Source organism: Giraffa tippelskirchi, chromosome 14 (assembly GCF_054371585.1).
Source record: "Giraffa tippelskirchi isolate mGirTip1 chromosome 14, T2T-mGirTip1v1.2.pri, whole genome shotgun sequence".
NCBI lineage: Eukaryota > Metazoa > Chordata > Mammalia > Artiodactyla > Giraffidae > Giraffa > Giraffa tippelskirchi.
This window is the reverse complement of record NC_137288.1, coordinates 57,982,967-58,002,096: the sequence shown is the minus strand read 5'-3', so window position 1 is coordinate 58,002,096 and position 19,130 is coordinate 57,982,967. Positions and strand designations below refer to the sequence as shown.

At 48.8% G+C, this 19,130-nt stretch overlaps 1 protein-coding gene across 2 annotated transcripts in view; it reads left to right on the top strand.

The window, feature by feature from the left end:
- LOXHD1 (lipoxygenase homology PLAT domains 1) overlaps positions 1 to 19,130 on the top strand; it is a 191,928-nt gene that overhangs the window by 115,770 nt on the left and 57,028 nt on the right. For both annotated transcript variants that reach the window (XM_081561528.1, XM_081561527.1), the window contains exons 22-28: positions 4,509 to 4,675; positions 5,409 to 5,513; positions 9,294 to 9,422; positions 10,404 to 10,568; positions 11,760 to 11,941; positions 16,343 to 16,459; positions 17,154 to 17,316. In XM_081561528.1, coding sequence (XP_081417654.1) covers positions 4,509 to 4,675; positions 5,409 to 5,513; positions 9,294 to 9,422; positions 10,404 to 10,568; positions 11,760 to 11,941; positions 16,343 to 16,459; positions 17,154 to 17,316 — 1,028 coding nt within the window. The remainder of the gene's footprint in view (positions 1 to 4,508; positions 4,676 to 5,408; positions 5,514 to 9,293; positions 9,423 to 10,403; positions 10,569 to 11,759; positions 11,942 to 16,342; positions 16,460 to 17,153; positions 17,317 to 19,130) is intronic.

The following is a 19,130-nucleotide window of genomic DNA, read 5'->3' as shown; positions in this document are numbered from 1 at the left end:
CAGGGAGAAAACTGTGATGTTGAGACAGTTTGTCTGGGGACTGTAGCCTGGGAGGCTCCACCACTGGCCTCTCTGGAGAAAACGTTTTAAAAGTGTCAGGTTGATGTTCACGTTGACAGCCCCATCACACTTGAAATGAGGAGAGCTGGTCCTCTCCTCTCACCGGCTCCGCTCAGACAGTTCCTGGCGCCTTGGGGTGACATCAGTCACCACATTCTAAGGGGGCTGATGGAAAAGAGAAAATGCATCTTCAAGAAAAGAATAGTGGCTGACTAAGAAACCTAGGAGTTGTGGCAGAAATTCTGAAGGAGGAATTAAGAACATTTCACCTGAAGAGGGGATGATACCTTTTGATTCCATTGATTCCTGTGGTGCCCATGTATGCCAGGGACTGTGGACGGCAGGGGGCGAGGAGACTCTGAGCTCGTGGGGTGTTCAGTTTGCCTGACTTCTGGCAGAGCCACTTTAAATACACGCTCCTGGGCAACCTCTTCCTTTCTCGTCACTTCAGCGACCGTTTATTTGACAATAATGTCCATGTGGTATCCCAAGTTGTATCAGTCAGAATAAGCTAAGTTCTGCTAAATAACAAGTAGCTCTAAAATGTCAGTGGCCTCCTGCAATGGAAGCTTGGTTCTCGCTCATAACGTATGTCGTGGGCGGGGGGTGGGCCTCAGGGGGGTATATGTTGAGAATCACTGTGGTCTCTCAAGCATTCAGGCTGACGGAGGCGTTTCCTCAGTGTGTGTTTCCATGCTCTTCCTTGCAGTGGAAGGAGATGTGACAAATTGTGCACTGGCTCTTAAAGGCCCCTTACAGCCCAAAGATTCCAAGTACATTAGCGAGGACTTAAAACTTCAAAGTCCTCCTCACCTCTAAAGCCATGAATCTCTGATGGTTTAGTTTCTGAATACATAACAGAAATGGGCAGACATTTGGGAGTGTGTCATCTTGAATTAGTGTGTCTTTGTTAAGTCCTTCTCTCTGCGGCTTCCTCGCCCCCTTCCTTGTTGACTAAATGAGGTTTGCCACATCTTCCTTCCTCCTTGAATACTTTAGCTATCCTTTTATATAGATCTGCAATAAAATCGAATCACTCGACTTCAGAGAGGAAGAAGCAAATGCCACACAAGTTAGGAATGTATTTAGTGTTCTGAGCTCTGTCTACACTCAATCAAATAGCCTTTCTCCACCTCTGTTTCTGGCCCTAAGACATAGATTCCTGTTCTGATTGATGGGGGTCTCATAAGACCCTGAATCGTGAAAGACAGATGTTATTCTTGAATTCCATTACAGGTGGCAAATGTGTTGGGTTGGCTTTCCAGTGAGGGTTGAACAAAAAGTTTGTTGAATTATTTTTCCCTGTAAGTTTCACCTAACAGGAAGATATTCTCTGAAACCCCTCACTCCTCCAGGATTTGGGGTGGGGGTAGTGGTGTCACAGAATGTTGAGACAGAAAAGACCTGACAGATGATTTCATCCAGCCTTAGTGTGATGAAACTTGGGGTGCAGGGGCCATCCTGCGTGTTAGGGGAAGAGCAGAGGCACAAACCCAGAGTCACTGAGCCCCAGACCCACTCTGTTGTCACGCCACTCTTCCCGTACCACCAGTGGGCATATCTGATGAGCTTCAGCCTTTACGCACAAAATGGGAAAGGCCATGCGTTAAACACATTTTACAGCTTTCAATGTGCAATCTGCTCACTTCAGCTTTACTTTCAAGTGAAACTCAACCTTTTAGCCGCCTGAGCTTTGCTTCCATGCTCAGTTTAAACCTTCTGCTGACCCCAGCCCTGCCTCTTCCTTCCATGGCCCTGGCTGGAGTGGTGGGTACCCGGCCAGAACACCTGCACACCTCTCTTCTCCGCTCCTGAGAAACGGCCACCTAGTGTCCTCCCCAGGCCTCCTGGAGCAGGATTTATTCCTGTGGGAGGAAGGGGAGGGTACTGTCCCAGAGGCCCAGTCCTCCACTAGACCTCCTGTGGGTGCTTGCTGGCACCGTTGGGGGTGGAGGCTAAATGCTCGGCGTTCAGGCCCGTCCGGCCTCTGGCTCCGGTTCTCCCCCCAGGGAGCGGGATCCGGAGGCTCGGGGCCCGTGATGCTGCCGCAGTGGGCGTGCTGAAGACCTCTAACTTCCCTAAGCAAGTATCTCATGGACCTCGGGGGTGATGCGCCCCGAAGACAGGCGCTGACGCCTTGCGCATGCGCTCGTCACGGGTGTGGGAGGGCTTCCGCCCTCCCTTCTGTCTTGCTGACTATTCTCTCTCTCAGTATAAGTCTCCCCAGCTCCTTATGCCTCTCTTTCCTTCTGTCTCTGTCCTCCTCCAGCCTCCCACACTCTCATTACTCCTCCGCAGCCTCAACCCCTCTCTTTTCTTTATTTCTGTCTCTCTCCCTTAATTGGCCATAATTTAGAACTAAAGCCTATTATTCATAAATTATTTGGTTGAAGAAAAATTTAACTTTTCCATTCATACATTTAAAAGGCTGAAAAGTGGAACAATATGCATTTTTCACTTAAACACTAATTTCAAAGCAATCTAGTTTATCACTCTCAAGGCTGAGCTCCTCCCACCGGTTAAATCCATGTCCCTCTATGCACAGCTATGGGAGGCTTCCTCATAGCTCAGTTGGTAAAGAATCCACCTGCGATACAGGAGACTCCTATTCGATTCCTGGGTCGGGAAGATCTTCTGGAGAAGGGATAGGCTACCCACTCTAGTATTCTTGGGCTTCCCTGGTGGTTTATCTGGTAAAGAATCCGCCTGCAATTGGGGAGACCTGGGTTGGATCCCTGGGTTGGGAAGATCCCCTAGAGAAGGGAAAGGCTACCCACTTCATATTCTGGCCTGGAGAATTCCATGGGCTCTTTAGTCCATGGGGTCGCAAAGAGTCGGACACCACTGAGTGACTTTCACTTTCACTTTCGATTCACAGTTGCACCTCCAGGCCCCTGGCCTGCTCCTCCCACATGCTGATGGAAGGCAGTAAGGACTGCAGGAGGGTGTGGGGCTCAGAAAGGGATAAGACCCTTGGTCTACACTGTTCACAGCCTCTCCAGACTTTGACCTGTCTCTGAATGCATCTTATGCACCTGGACGGTGGTAGGGATAGGGGGTGCAGCAGCCCCAACTTAGAGATGGTCTGTCCCCAGACCTTCTGAGTTGTTCTGGGAGCCCAGGGGCCCAACAGGGAACTGTCCAGCCCACGGCCTCCAGAAATCCCAGGCTTGGACTAAAGACAAAGAAAGGAAGTATCACCATCACCATCGTCATCATCATCACTACCAAAGTATTAGCGAATTTTGAACCAAGAATATACCAAGAGCCAGGCAATTTAAGCACTTAAAAATGTTTAACTCATGTAATTCTCACCACTGCCTTTGAAACAGGCAACATTATCCTCATTCCACAGAGGGTTGCCAGATAATATGTAGAATAGCCACTTAAATTAGAAAGTCAGATAAGCAAAGAATAATATTTTAGTATAAGTGTGTCCCAAATATTATTCCTTGCTTATCTAACATTCCAATTTAACTGGGAGTCCTGTGATTCTGCAAGTTAAATCTGGCAACTCTTGCAGAAAGAGCTGTAAAGAAACTTGTTCAGTCTCACAGCATGTAGGTGGCAGAGCCAGGATTCAAACCCAGTCTGGCTCTAGAGGCGAGTCCTTAGTCCCCACTCTCTGCTGTTTCTTCCTGCCCTCATCCTGACTTCCCTTCTACCCCAGCTCCTCCCTTGCACTGGGTTCAGCCTCTCCGCTGAGGAGTCTGACTTGGACCTCCCTTCCCTGGATGGCATCCGCTGTCTGCTGTGCCAGGTCCTTAAAGGTCATGTTCTTTGTACCTTCCAGAAGCTGAAGTGGGCCATTCCATTTCAATCTCTTAGGTATGAAGCACCTCCTATGTACAATATTCTCTGCCAAAGTGACTCTGGCTAATAGATTGATTCTAGAAAAGGCCAGAACAATCCTCAGAAACCCCTCTTTCTCTAGATTCCTCCTAGGTGACCCTGATTCCAGGCACTGTTAACACAGCCTTTTTCCGTGGGCTGTATGGAAACCACATCCCATGTTTGTCGTCTACTCCAGGCAAGCATAGACTTCCAGGCAAACGGGATTCCCTCGTAGCTCAGTTGGTAAAGAATCTGCCTGCAACGCAGGAGACCTGGGTTCAATCCCTGGGTCAGAAAGATCCCTTGGAGAAGGAAATAGCAACCCACTCCAGTATTCTTGCCTGGGAAGTCCCATGGACAGAGGGGCCTGGCGGGCTACAGTCCATGGGGTCACAAGAGTTGGACACGACTTAGTGGCTAAACCACCACCAGGCAAGCAACTAGTGGGGTGATTCCAAGGCTAGGTAGGATGGGAGGGCAGTGCTGGGGGGTGGAGATAGACAGGGGAGCATTTGGGCCCCATGAGGGCCTCTCATGTCTCAGCCATGACTGCTCTTTCATGAGACCTTCTCAAAGAGACATTCCCAAATTCTCCCCATTCCCCTCCTGCTCAGGTACTACTTTCCATGCCAACGCTGGCTGGCCGTGGAGGAGGACGATGGCCAGCTGTCCAGGGAGCTGTTGCCAGTGGACGAGTCCTATGTGCTGCCACCAAGTGCGGAGGAGGGCGGGGGAGGTGGTAACAACAACCCCCTCGACAACCTGGCCCTGGAGCAGAAAGGTTTCCTAAACTAGAGCAGATTTCTTCCCTCCAGCACCCCTCTCCTCTGTCTTTCCCCAACTAGGTCTCCATCTTCCTCTCCCCTCTGGACTCTGAGCTCTTCCTTCTCTGGGAATCCATCTGTGCTGCCCTCTCAATCTTCCATGGCAAGAATGGGGAGGTGACAGGGGCGTGTTCTCACATGTCTAGCATATGGCTGGCTGTAAAGTACATGGCTTAGCATGGAGTTATTGTCAGGAATGGAATGGAATAGAACAGAACAGTTACAGCTGGTTGTGACTTAGTCTTGTGTCGTCCTCTCCAGGCTCATTATAGACTCCCAGTACGAATGTTTTTGTCAAGGGGAAGAATGAGCTTTCAAGAGTCCTGTGATGCTTGTGCTCCCTTCCTTGAAACTCGCATCCCTAAAACTTCCCAACCCCAGAGGAGTCAGACCACGGTTCCTGGCTGATGAGCCTTTGAACCTCATAGTCACCCCGTCTTCCTTAAGCATTCTACAACTTTACTGATTGAGGGATTCCTGGGTGAGCTGGAAGTAGGGGTGGGGAGCCTCATCTCTGCCTTCTGGAAGTTTCCAGACTAAAGGCAACTACAGAACAACACATACTACAAGGAAAGTGATTCATAGAAACAGTCGACATAAGCATAGAAATGTGCTCAGTATGTTGTCTCCCTCCTACCTTCATGGGAGGTGCAATCTACCACTCACTTCTCCACACTCTTCTCCTGGCAGATAAATCTACCACATTTTCAGTGACCATAAAGACTGGGGACAAGAAGAATGCTGGCACTGATGCCAATGTCTTCATCACACTCTTTGGCACTCAAGATGACACTGGTAAGAGAGCAATGCAAGGCCACGTTCACCCACGTTCCTCTCCAGGGAGACTGGAAGAGTCAGTGGAACTTTCCAGAGATGTCCTGGTCACATCTCTCATTTTCCTTTTTAAGAAATCATTTTTTAAGTTCTCTTTACTGTTTTATTTTATTGTGGGAAGAATACTTAACACACAATCTGTTTTCCTGCCAAATTTTAAGTGTACAATACATTATTGTTGACTGTTGGTTCGTGGTGTACAACAAATCTCTAGAGGTTGTTCATCTTACTAAACTGAAACTGTATGCCTGTTGATTAATAACTCCCTATTTCCTCCTACATCTTGCTCCTGGTAACCACCAATCTAGTCTTTGATTTTATGAATTGGACCTTGATATCTCATTTCAATGGAGTCATGCTGTATTAGTCTTTTTGTGCCTGGCTTATTCCACTTAGCATAATATCCTCAAGAACCATCCACATTGTTGCATATTGAAGAATCTCCATTTACAAGGCTGAGTAATATTCCATTGTATGTATATACCATATCTTCTTTATCCATTCATCTGTCAATGGACATTTAGGATTTTTATCCCAAGTCTTAGCTATTGTGAATAGTGCTGCAGCAAACATAGGCGTGCTAATATCTTTTCAAGAACCTGATTTCATTCTTTTGGATATATACCCAGAAGTGAGATGGCAGGTTCTTATGGTAGTTCTATTTTCAACTTTTTGAGGAACTTTCATACTATTTTCCAGGGCAACTGCATCCTTTTGGATTCCCACCCACTGTGTGTAAGGATTCCGATGTCTGTACGTCCTCACCAGCACTTGTTGTCTTTGGTTTTTTTGATAGGAGCCTCCTGACGGGAATGAGATGGTGTCTCATTGTAGTTTTGGTTTGTGTTTCCCTAATAATTAGTGACAATGAATACTTTGTTCATATATTATTGGCCAGTTTTATGTCTTCTCTGGAGAAATGTCTATTTAAGTCTTTAGCCCATTTTTAATTAGGTTATTAGATTTTATTTGTTATTGAGTCATATATTTCTTTATATATCTTGGTGATTAACCCCTTATAGATACATGGTTTGCAAATATGTTTTCCCATTCTACAGAATTCTGTTTCTTTTGCTGTGCTTTTGGTTTAACGTAATCCCACTTGCTGTCTTTAGTTTCTGTTGCCTGTGTTTTTGGTGTCGTATTCATGAAATCATTACCAAGACCAATGTCATCAAGTGTTTTCTTTATGTTTTTTTTCTAGGTGCTTTACAGTGTCAGGTCTTACATTTAAATTTGTAATTCATTTTGAGCTGATTTTTGTGTATGATGTGAGAGAAGGGTCCAAATGAATTATTTCACGTGTAGACATCCATTTTCCCGGCACCATTTATTGGAGAGGCTTTTCTGTCCCTATTTCGTACACTTGCGTGCCTCTGACTCTTGAAAGATTACATGTGACTGGCCCCAACAGAGAAAGGCAATTCCTTACTCTTTTAAATGTTCTTTTAAAATCCTTCTAAGTCCTCTCTCGGCCCTCATTGCTGCCTCTGCACCCTACGAGTGTCTGGAAGCTGTGAGAATCATCTTCCCTTCAGCATCCTCTCCCCAGGTAATGGTGCCCAAGTCTTTGTCCGGCCTTCCTGAAAGGTGTTTTTTTAACCATTTCCTGCACCCTTCTTTGAGGCGTCACTGTGGTGGCCTTTCAAATCTATAGTGAAGGAGCTCCTCAGTCCACACAGTGAGAGGTCTCTGCTCTGTGTCTTTTGCCAGCTTTTTCCTTCCATTCTAAATGCAGAGGTAGCTCTAACTCTATCTCAATAACAACCTGGGAAATGGTGGCTCTTCCCAACCTTCAGTGAGATTCAGCCAGTGGGTTCCATGGTACTCTTGATATGAGATGCTCAGGGAATCTTGGAGTCATTCTGGAGCCTCTGTCAAGGCCATCACAGAAGGTGGCATATGTGCTGGAGTCAGCTGTCCACTTGGGCCACCTGTCCAGCCATTCTGAGTTCAGAGAGGAACCAGTTCCTCAAATATGTAGTCATCACATATTTTCTGATTACTCCTAAAGCTCTATTCCAAGCATTGCTAAAGAATGAAGGGGTGATCCCTGACTTTGTAATCACTGACTTTGAGATGCTCATCTTCTAATTCAGTCGTGTGTACTTAAGCTGACTACTTGGTTTAAATTTCTCCTATACCACTTACTAGTTGTGTGACCTTGGGAAAGGTGCTTAACCTCTCTTTGCTTTAGTTTCCCCCACTGGTAGCATATTCCGATAGCACAGTTGGTAAAGAATCTGCCTGTCAGTGCAGGAAGCACAAGAGACATGGGTTTGATCCCTGGGTCGGGAAGATTCCCTGGTGTAGGAAACAGCAACCCACCACAGAATTCTTGCCTGGAAAATTTCATGGAAAAAGGAGCCTGGTGGGGTACAGTCCATGGGGTCACCAGGAGTTGTGGATTTAATGAAATTGAATGTGTAAAATATTTGAGACAAAATGACAATAAAGCATTTATTATTAGTATTATTATTACTTAATAGGTTAAATAATGCAAATATAATGAGTGAATCAGGTTGAAACTTACAAATGTATGTCATTGCAATAGTTACTGAGCCATGGTGAATGAAATTGAGGGGGCCTAATAGAGTGCTTTTATTTGCCAAGGGATTTCTATGTGTTTGGCATATTCTTCAACACTCAACAGTCATCATCTTATTAAATAGTCACAACTCCTCTATGGGGAAGGCACCGAAGCTACCCCTTTTGACATCTGAGGAAACCAGATCTCAGAGAATTAAGTAATTTGCCCAAGGCCACCCAGACAGTAAACAAGGTCTGTCTGACTCTTTGTGCACTTAAATCATTTGCAGTAAGTCTGTGATTATCAAAAGACTTCCTATATGAGGCAGACTTACAGGGATAAGGAGACTTGAAGGCTGAGGCAGGAGGGGATGGTGATGACCCTGGGACCACCTTAAATTTCAGACCGACACCGCAGTCAGAGCCCTAGGACAGAGCATGTATGTGAAGTGGCTGGTGAAGGGTGCTGGAATCCAACCCTCCTTCTGTCATCCAGAGAAGAGGCTCCAGAGAATTGTCACATGCCCCATCCTGCAGGAGAGCCCCTGTTCCCCGACTCCAAGGAACATGGGAGGGTGGCTCCCTCCCCACGTAGAGAAACCTGAGGGGTGTGTCTTAGGGCCCCACTACTTGAGTGTTCACTGGAAGGACTGATGTTGAAGCTGAAACTCCAATACTTTGGCTACCTCATGCGAAGAGTTGACTCATTGGAAAAGACCCTGATGCTGGGAAGGATTGGGGGCAGGAGGAGAAGGGGACGACAGAGGATGAGATGGTTGGATGGCATCACCGACTCGATGGACATGGGTTTGGGTAAACTCCGGGAGTTGGTGATGGACAGGGAGGCCTGGCGTGCTGAGGTTCACGGGGTCACAAAGAGTCAGACACGACTGAGCGACTGAACTGAACTGAACTGACTTTCTCCCGGGTGATCTTGGATAAGGCCCTTAATTTGTGGGTGTGTCTCCTTTTCTTTAGCAAAACAGGAAATAAAAATACATATGTCAAAGAGTTATTGCAAAGCTCCATAAAAAGACATACATACACACACACACATACAAAATGCCCAAAATGCCCCACGGATGGTAACTGTAAAGTCTAAATTTGATGGAAGTTCAGAAATTTGCTCATTGTGAGATGAGACTAAGAGGGGTAGTCAGACTAGGTTTGAAGGTTCATGCCTAGCCAGTCATGTGGGTCATTTGGTTGCAGGAATGACTCTCCTGAAATCCTCCAAGACCAACAGCAACAAGTTTGAGAGGGATAGCATTGAAATCTTCACAGTGGAGACCCTGGACCTGGGAGATCTGTGGAAAGTCAGGATTGGTCATGACAACACAGGTCTGGCTTCCCTCCCTTCTGTTCCTGGCTGAGAACGTGAAGACCATGGGCAGGTCCCCATGGGTGACTAGGAAAGAATCTAGGGTAGGCTTGGATGTCATCTGCTTTCCATAATGACACAGCTTCCTCAGTCCTTTCATGGCTGCACACAGAGATTCTGGTCTAATTGACCAGGGTAGGGCCTGGACACTGGTGATTTTTAAAGCTTTCTCCCCAAACCTCACAGTCAGAAATTTTAGTGTGCAGCCAGTCTTTGATTCGGTAGGTCTGGGATGGGACCCAAGAGTTTTTATATCTCACAGGTGATGCTGAGGCTGTTGGTCTGGGGTCTCCACTTAGAACCACGAATGGAGCCAGTTCTTCCCAGAACCCCCTAATACTATGTCCAAGTTTGTTCTCTCTCAGTAAAGCAGGACTCATTTTCTTGATCTTCAAACCATATCTTGTGAGCCTGAGGAAGAAGGCCTTTCTCCTTGCCTCTGGGACTGAGGAACAAGGTCTCTGCCTGGCTTCCATTTCCTTCTTTAAACCTGAGCACTCATTTTCCCAGGGAAGAGCTTAGATCCTTCATTGGTTTCCCTTCCCTTCATGAATCATAAACTGAGGCCAGGGAGCCCAGCATGTCGCCTTGCCATTGGATGAAAGTATGGAGCCCTTGTTAACACAGGCTCTCTCTGGCATCTGGGTTCCCTTTTTGGAATACCTTCCACCCTGGACGGTTCTTTGCTTCCCTCTCCTCAGACTCTGCCTCCTGTCATCTCTTCATATCCCTTCCCTCTGGCTCATTTCACTGACAGCAGCCCAGAGTAGGATCTGGTAGGATACACAGGAATCAGTCCACACTACTGTAAGCAAAAGGGATGACGAGTCCACGGTGGAGCCATAAGCAAGTAGGAAAGGATGCTTGGAGTCCCTGAAGTTGCGCACGGGAAGCCATCTGTGTAGAGGTCCTTGAGGGGTTCTGTGTCTCCTTCCCTGCAGGCAAGGCTCCAGGATGGTTTGTAGACTGGGTAGAGGTGGACGCCCCATCCCTTGGAAAGTGCATGACATTCCCTTGTGGCCGCTGGTTGGCCAAGAATGAAGATGACGGCACCATCGTCAGGGACCTTTTCCACGCGGAGCTTCAGACAAGGCGGTACACACCATGTAGGATTCCTGCCGGGCAAGGCTGGGCCTCCTCCTAGACCTTCTTGTTCACCTGCCAACTCCCAGTCCCTCTTCTGGGGTTAACCCTTGGCCAGACCCACCTTGGGAATTCCCGGGGCCCTGTGCTGGCTGTGGGCAGAGCTCTAGACCCAGGGAAAGGAAATACGGGATGTATTTCTACTCCAAACTATCTGATGACAACAGGCAGAGAACCTGACTTCTCTGGAGTTCAGTTTCCTTGTCTGCAAAATAGAGATAATAGTGTAGGGTGGTTGTAAGACCCAAAAAGGAGAAAAGATAAGGTCTAACATTTGTTATTGTTGCTCAGTCGTGTGTCCAACTCTTTGCAACCCCATGGACTGTAGCCTGCCAGTCTCCTCTGTCCATGGGATTTCCCAGGCAAAAGTACTGGACTGGGTTGCCATTTCCATCTCCATAGTCTAACAGTGAAGGGTCATTATCAACCCCTTAACTGGTCCTCACTCCAGTCATTAACACACCAAAGAAATCAGTGTTATAAGATTTTATCTTGATTGGGGAGAAAAAAAAGAACTTCAAAAGAAACTAAATGTAACTCCTTTACCAGCTAAAGAAAAGGAGAAAGTGGAATAATTAGGTGAATTTTTGACACGTCACTTCCTCTATCATCATCTGAAAGTCTGTGTTGCCAGGGAGGGGCAGGCCAGTGTGGAGCCAGTGGGTGAGTAGTAGAAGGGGTGAGAAGAGAAGAGAAGAGAAAGGACTCTCACCACTGTAGACTGGCCGATCTGATTGGCAGTTGTCCCTGAAACATAATGCTCCTGTGTATAGGATGTCTGCAGCCAAGGACTGCATTGAGGATGCTGTAACAAATGAGGAAACCAAGGCTCCTAGGTGACTTGCACAGGTCACACAGTCAGGCTAGATAGAGCCTGTGCTTTCACCCAATCTGTTGTACTAGCTCTGTGATGGGAGAGGCACAGAGACCATAGTCTCAGGTGACAGGGGTTTTCGATGGGCACTAGGCATGACTGGATACCACCCTCCACCCTGGGTTGCTAGGCAACCACATGAAGGTTCAGGCCCCTGGGTAGCAGCTCCCAGTGAAGGGACAGATCCAGAGTGGCGGTGCTGGTGAAGAACTTGACCTGCCTGCATGTGTTTCCTGTTTTTACCTCCCCTCTGACTTTGCCCTCTGTTCCCTTCCCTCAGTTGTCCCTTATGAGATCATCCTCTACACCAGTGATGTCTTTGCCGCTGGGACGGATGCCAACATCTTCATCGTCATCTATGGCTGTGATGCCGTCTGCACCCAGCAGAAGTACCTGTGCACTAACAAGAGGGAGCAGAAGCTGTTCTTTGAGAGGAAGTCCGCCTCCCGCTTCATAATGGAGGTACCGGCGTCTGGCAGGCTGCCAGGGGAGCCAGGACGGGGGTGCAGGCTGGACCAGAAGGCAAGGAGAAGGAGCCCTTGTCCAGAGTCTGACATGTGCCTTTCATCTGATGGGCTGTTGTGAGTGAGGGAGGTGGCGGTTCATCCAAGCTCTCTGAACCTCAGTGCCTCTGAGGAGCCAGGAGGACAGTGGCCCTCCCTCTCCGGGACCAGTGTCTGAGTCAAAGGTGATAATGAGTGGACAGGGTTTAAGGAAATTAGTGGCACATTTCCACTGGGGCCATCTCAAGTGCTACCAACAGCAGAGCTGCAGAGAGAGCTGGCTTCCAGACTTCCTCATCACGTTATTGTCTCCTGCTTATCTGCCACGCTATGGCCGATACAAAAGAGCATCCCGTGTATTCCTTGGTTCTCCCTCAGCTCTGGGCTGAGAGTTTTGCCATTCAATGCTGATTGTGGATGTATGTCACCACATCCACACCTGGGTATTCTGTACGCCCATCCCGTGCCTCCTTGTGCACATCACTCTGTGCCAGGTGGGGTAGGAGAGACAAGGGAAGGAGAGGACCCAGACCCTGCCTGCAAGGGGCTTGCAGTCCAACTTGGGGAACCCCAGCTCTCACACGAGGCTAAGGAGAGAGTCTGATGATCATCATCATAGCTGCTCTTGGGGGTAATAAGGCACTACCATAGGGTCACTTAGCCCTCAGAGCAACTCTGCACTGTGATTACCTGTGCTTAAGTATGGGAAAACCAAGGCACAGAGAGTTTAGTAGCTTCCATGAAATCACACAGCCAAGGCGTAGTGGAAGCAGGATTCAAAGCCAGAAGGATTGGCCCAGAATATGTGCCCTTAGCCCCTGCCATCCACTAGCCTATGAGAGCAAACAGTGGGGCTGGCTGAGTGTGCTGTAGGTGTTCAGAGACCGGAGAGGGCTCCCTGGAAGTGGTGGCTTTGAGCTGGACCTGAAAGTTGGCATATGAGGGACCAAAGAGGGAAGGCCTTCCTAGCAAAGGGAGCATCATGGCCGAGGGCCAGAGGTGGAAGGGAATATAGCGTGTGGCTTGAGGTTTGACAAGAGGGGATAGGAGAGTGATGTAACTTGGCTATAGGATCCATGGAACAGGACTTAAAGGGGATGACTCTGAAGGACAAGGGGTGGGGGCCTGGGCTCTCCAGGTAGTAGGGGCATTGCTTTCTGGTGGGAGACAAAGCACAGAGCCCCATCTTGCTTCCTTGGGTCGTGTCTGCCCCGGGGAACTCCCTTTCCGCTCCCCACTTTCTCCGGGAGCAGTCAGTGCTTGTGGGAAGGTTGCCACCTTGGTGGAGACTTTTTAACAAGGAGAATTCAAGGGTGATTCATCTATCCACACAAAGCAGCACCTCACCCACGGAGATGTCCTGGTGAGTGCGTCATCCCAGCCGGATGCTGTCAGAGGCCTGAGTGTGATCACACCTTGGCTTCTGGGAAGTTTCATCAATGAAGTCTGCCTAATAGACAGCTGTAATTTGCCAGTAATTTATTGAAAATTTTTTTCTTTTTTTCTTTCCAAATCTCTCTGGGTGTCGGGGGGAGTATGAGAGCTTAGAAAAAAATGAGTTCGCTTTGTGTCCCTGTCTCTCCATTTCTCTTTTCCCACCGATCTTCGGGTAAGAGGAGTGCTGGATTGTAAGTGAGCCCATAACCCTGGATTCTGCCTCTGCTCAGCCTCTGACTCACGAGCAAGCCCACCTTCTCTGTGGGCTTATCCTCAGACACATGGATCTGCTCGGAAAATAACAATAGGTAATATTCACTGAGCACTTCCCATGTGCCAGCCTTGTTCTTGGCACTTGGGATGTATCACCTCATTTAATCCTCATCACCATTCCAAGAGTCAGATGGTATCATTGTCCCCCTTTGCCAGCTGCCTGGAAGCTCAGTGTCCTTGAGTGCAGATCCTGTAAGTCACGATCTTGCCTGGAGCTTCCTGTTTCTCCTGTTGTGAAAGGATGAGGCCCCGTGCATTCACTGGTCTCTGTTTCATGATTCAGAAAGTCCAGGAGCTCGCGGGGGACATCACATCCCTGATGCAGCGTGGGTGAGCTGGCTGGTGGGGAGTTTATTAACTCAAGGCATCTCTAGGAAAGTGGCTCCATATTGGTCACTTGGAAGGAGAGAATTGTTGTTGAAAAGAAGCACGTCTGTGATCTTAGACCCAGAAGTGACCTCGAAGGGTTGTCCTCCCCATGCCCCTGCCTTCAGCTGAGCGATCTCCCCATTTGATAGATGAGGCAGTTAAGGCCTAGAAGGTCAAGAGACTTGTCTAGATCATGCAGCTTGTAGGGCTACAGCTGGGAAAGATGGAGGTGGGTGGGAGCAGGGGGGCTATTCCTCAGGTGGTGCTGATGGGCTTGTCTGTGGCTGTCAGTGGTGAGTGTGTGTGTGTGTGGAGGGTGTGCAGTACTGGGAGCTCTGCCAGTTCATCCCCAGGTCACATCTGTCTAGGCTTATAGAGGCTCTGTGTTTGGTGAATGGCTCAATCACTCATTCAGATGCCATTCACTCATCAGGAGTCTTCATCCACCCTGGAGCTGACTGTGCCATCTCCTTGTAGCACTGAGTCCTTGATGGAGCAGGCCAGGCAGAAAGCTCTGCAGAGGGGCTGCCAGGAAGCTCAAGTCTGCACACCCTCCTTAACCTTGACCTGTCAATGCCAAAGACATGAGTTCCATGGACCAACCACGAGCCAGGGCATCTGAGTATTACTATGTTTCCCTGCCCTCTTTTCCCTTTACCCCGACTTCCTTGTCTGTTTCCACCTGTGATTGCCCAGATTCTCATAGGGATGAGGCAGGGTGTGAACTGGCACATACAGCACCATTTCAGGGGAGAACATGACACATGAGAAGTGGGAGAGGCCCACGAGGCCCCCAGAGGCCCTAGAGTGGGACCTGCTGGAGGGCAGCCTGACAGAGAGAGCCAAGGAGGCAGGTGCCGACTGTGTGGATGCCTTGCCTTGTGTCTGGCCACCTTGCTGCTTCTTTCGAAGGCTCTGACAAAAGGATCTGGGAGTCAGTCACTGCTAGCTCAGTTCCTCTCCAGTACCGTGTGCCCATAGGCTCCAGGCAGGAGAGATGAGAGATGGTACCTCCTGAATTTCAGGGACTCACCATCCCTGCATGTATCACTCTTTCATTCAAGGGGACTTTCATGCACACCTTGGTGGTTGAGGTGTGAGAGAGCCCAGCTGACTTTGTCACACTCATTTCGCAGATGAGGAAGCAGTCTTTCATCCTTTCTGCGATTAGGTATTGAGTACCGAGGTCAAGGGCTCTGTTCCGGGTTTTGGGGATGCTGTGATGAGCAAAACAGACGTGGTGCCTCATCTTATGACTTTCAGTGATGGAAGAGAAGGTTTCACACAAGTAAATGCAAACTTCTGACTGGGAAAAGTGCTGGTGTGTGTGTGTGTGTGTGTGTGTGTGTGTGTGTGTGTGTGTGTGAGAGAGAGAGAGAGAGAGAGAGAGAGAGAGAGAGAGAGAGAGAGAGAGAGAGAGAGATAGGATGCTGTCAGACCCTATCATGAAGAGATTTGAATTTTTTAAGGTGATCAGGTCCTTATAGCTCAGTTGGTAAAGAATCTGCCTGTAGTGCAGGAGACCTGGGTTCAATCCCTGGGTCTGGAAGATCCCCTGGAGAAGGAAATGGCAACCCACTCCAGTATTCTCGCCTGGAGAAGCCCATGGACAGAGGAGCCTGGCAGCCTACAGTCCATGGGGTCGCAAGAGTTGAACATGACTTAGTGACTAATCCACCAAGTGATCAGGGGCTTTCCCTGAGTAAATGATCCTTGGGCTGAGTGAGACCTGAATGATGAGGTTGGGCAAACACTAGTTTAGGTAAAGAAGAAGAAAGGGAAGGGGCAGGGAGAGCTGATGCAAAGGCCCTGTGGCAAGAAAATGTCAGGCTTGAGGGACTGGAATTTGAATGACACAGAAGAGGAGGGTCTGGAGATGGAAGCAGCCCTTAGGGGCCTAGGAGAAGGTCAGACTAGCAAGACAAGGCATGGGCAGAACCAGAACTCCTCTTCAGGTCTCAAGCCTCTGCTAGTAACACAAGATGGGGGGCTGGGCTCCTCCATGAAAAGGGGGAACAGCCTCCCAGAGCTTGATTGAGCTGAGTGCTGGAGTCTAGGCTGATGTTAAGTGGGGGAGAGGAAGGGAGGTGTGAGCACAGCATGTGTAAGGAAGGGAAAGCAGGGGCTGTTTGACCGAACAGGAGGGACTGACTGGGAGAAAGTGACCCCTGGAAGTTCAAAAGGATTCTAAGGCAGATGCCCTCGGGAGGCAGGGTTTTGCTGAGGTTGTCCTTTCCTGGACCGTTCAACCAACATCTGGTGTATTTTCTCCTTCCCCAAGTTAGAAGACGTGGGAGAAATCATTGAAAAAATTCGGATTGGCCATGATAATACAGGCATGAATCCTGGTTGGCACTGCTCCCACGTGGACATCCGCAGGCTCCTCCCAGATAAAGATGTGAGTTTTTGACTGGTCTGTCCTGCTGTTTCTTTTGTCCCTTTTCAGAAGAGATTCAAGTCAGATTTCTTATAAGAAACTGCAGCCTTTTTAAGTTGAGATAAAAATCATCTAAGGAAGATTCAGCCAGTTCACGCCAAGTGCAGGAGCTAAAGCAGGCCCAAGGTACAATCTTTTGAAACTTTCAAGAAGAAGGGTCTGGGCTCCTTACCCTCAAAGCCATACTTCTAGTGAGTGACCAAGTGTGTCCTTCCTGCAACTCAAGGTCAACTCAGAGAAAGTCACCCATACAACTTGGAATACCTTCCTGAAACTACAGAATTCTAAACCTAGGAGTCAGCGGTCAGTCATGGCTGTGGTATGAGTGAGCTGGGAGAAGTTTAAAATACAGACTCTCCCCTCACTTCCAGCTGAGTCTTAGTCTCTGGGATGGGGTTCAGGTATCCATTTTCAAGTGACTTGGGGAATTCCACCTTCCAGAGCCTCCCCCTGACTTGGTTTGGAAGTGTTTTAAGTAAGACTGGATCTGCTGGAATTGGGGCAGGGCTGGGAGCCTCCCCTGGTGCTTTTGCATTATCAGCGGGCACTATCACCCTCAGCCTTGGTCCCTGTGAGTGTTGACATGGGTGATGAATGACTGAAGTTGGCAGTTTCCACATTAAGGGCTCAGTTCCCTTCTTTCTCCTCACCCCAGGGTACGGAGACCTTGACTTTCCCTTGTGATAGATGGCTTGCCACCTCGGAGGATGACAAGAAGACCATTCGAGAACTGGTCCCTTATGACATCTTCACCGAGAAATATATGAGAGATGGGTCTTTAAGACAAGTCTACAAGGAAGTAGAGGAGCCTCTGGACAGTAAGTGTGGTGCGATCGCCCTCATCACCATCGGCAGAACCCTCCCTCATTGGACACTTGCCCTGTGCAGGGCAGAGCCTTTGCACATCGGAGGCAGAGTCTGTAATTACCTTCACTCCACAGCGAGGGCAACTGAGCCTCACAGAGGTTATACAACCTGGCAGAGTTCACTCAGCTAATAAGTGGCACGGCTGTTCTTCAAAGTCGCAGCTCCCTCACCCTGAGTCTTGTGCTCAAATCCTCCCCTGGTCTGACAGTGTGATCAGACATCCACGTATGTGCTCTCCTGGTCCTTGTTCTCTCCCTTTGCTTAGTTAATTTGGCTACTAATCCGTGGGACTTGGTCCTCTCTGCTCTTGCTGGATCCAGCTGTCCCTGCTGAGTGTGAATCGGAGAGCTTCCCGGCTTTGGACAGAACTGTAACTCCGTTGTTTGTTCTCAGGGGACTGGGTGCAGCTTCAGCATCCAAGGCCATGGGTTTCCTTTCTGTGTGTGCCAGTCACCTTTTCCTCATTGATGAGGCTCTTTTCTGCAGAATTTGCACCAGCCTGAGCACACAACTCTTGCCCTCATTCCCTTGCTTTGAAACCACCATTTTCTTTCCTTTATTTATTTATTTCTTTAATTGAAGGATAATTGTTTTGCAGAATTTTGTTGTCCTCTGCCAAATATCAACACAAACCAGCCATAGGCATCCACATGTCCCCTCCCTCCTGAACCTCCCTCCCAACTTTCTCCCCATCCCACACCTCCAGGCTGTCACAGAGCCCCTGTTTGAGTCACACAGCAAATTCCCATTGGCTATCTATTTTACATATGCTAATGTAAGTTTCCATGTTACTCTCTCCATACATACATCTTCTTACCTCTCTGGGTGATCTCTGAATGCCCTTCTCCCTTCCCTTACTGGGTGGTATTGCTCCAGGCTCAGACCTCAACCTAAACTGAGCCTCTGCTTTAGCTGTGACATTTCTTTTCATCTGAGTTGCCACTTGCTTAGAGATAAAAACAAGTGTTACCTCAATAACATGCCTTTCCCTACCCACATCCCTTTCTCTGAATGTGTTTTACTTTGAATCTGGGGGATCATTCCCTTTTCTACTTGGATCCCAGAGGACACGCTTGGAAAGCCGTCCTCACGGCACCCTTGGCTGTTCTGCGTTAACAACATGCCACGAACCCCTCCGCGCTGGGTGGTGTTTCTAGGGAAACATCTTTTCACAGAGAGCTGGGTGGCCTTTGTGGGATGGGGAGGGAGGAGGATCCAGAAATAGCCAGATTTGACTGCAGGACCACGCTGCTCAGCACCCAGAAGCTGAGTTGGTTTTGCTAATTCCTGAAAGGACTGGAGAGCAGTGGGGGGCAGGAAGGCCATTTAAATCACAGCCCTGGGGACGCCACACCCCACTCTGGGACAAGGGCTGCCTTTGAAAAGGTCCCGCCCAGGTGTGGAGCAGGTCTGAATGAACAGCCAGGAAATGGATGGGGAGGACAAGTGAGGAGGGTGGGGACAGTCGACTGCTGTGTCCAAACTCCGGCAAGATTCCTAGTGTTACCTCATGTCATATCAGCCAGCCAGGTGTGGGTCACGTTGACTCCTTTAGACAAAAGAAGATGTTATTAACGTGCATGTGAAATGCTGGCTGGATTCTGCGCTGAACTGAGCAAGGTGGGGGCTGGAGAACCAGGGTTCAAGTGTGCCCAGTGCTGGATCCTGCTCTCAGAGGGGGCAAGCCTCTAGGAGCAGGTCTCCTGGTGCACCAAGGAAGTGTGGCCAGCAGACTGCTGGGTGGGGTGATGGAGATGGGAGGATG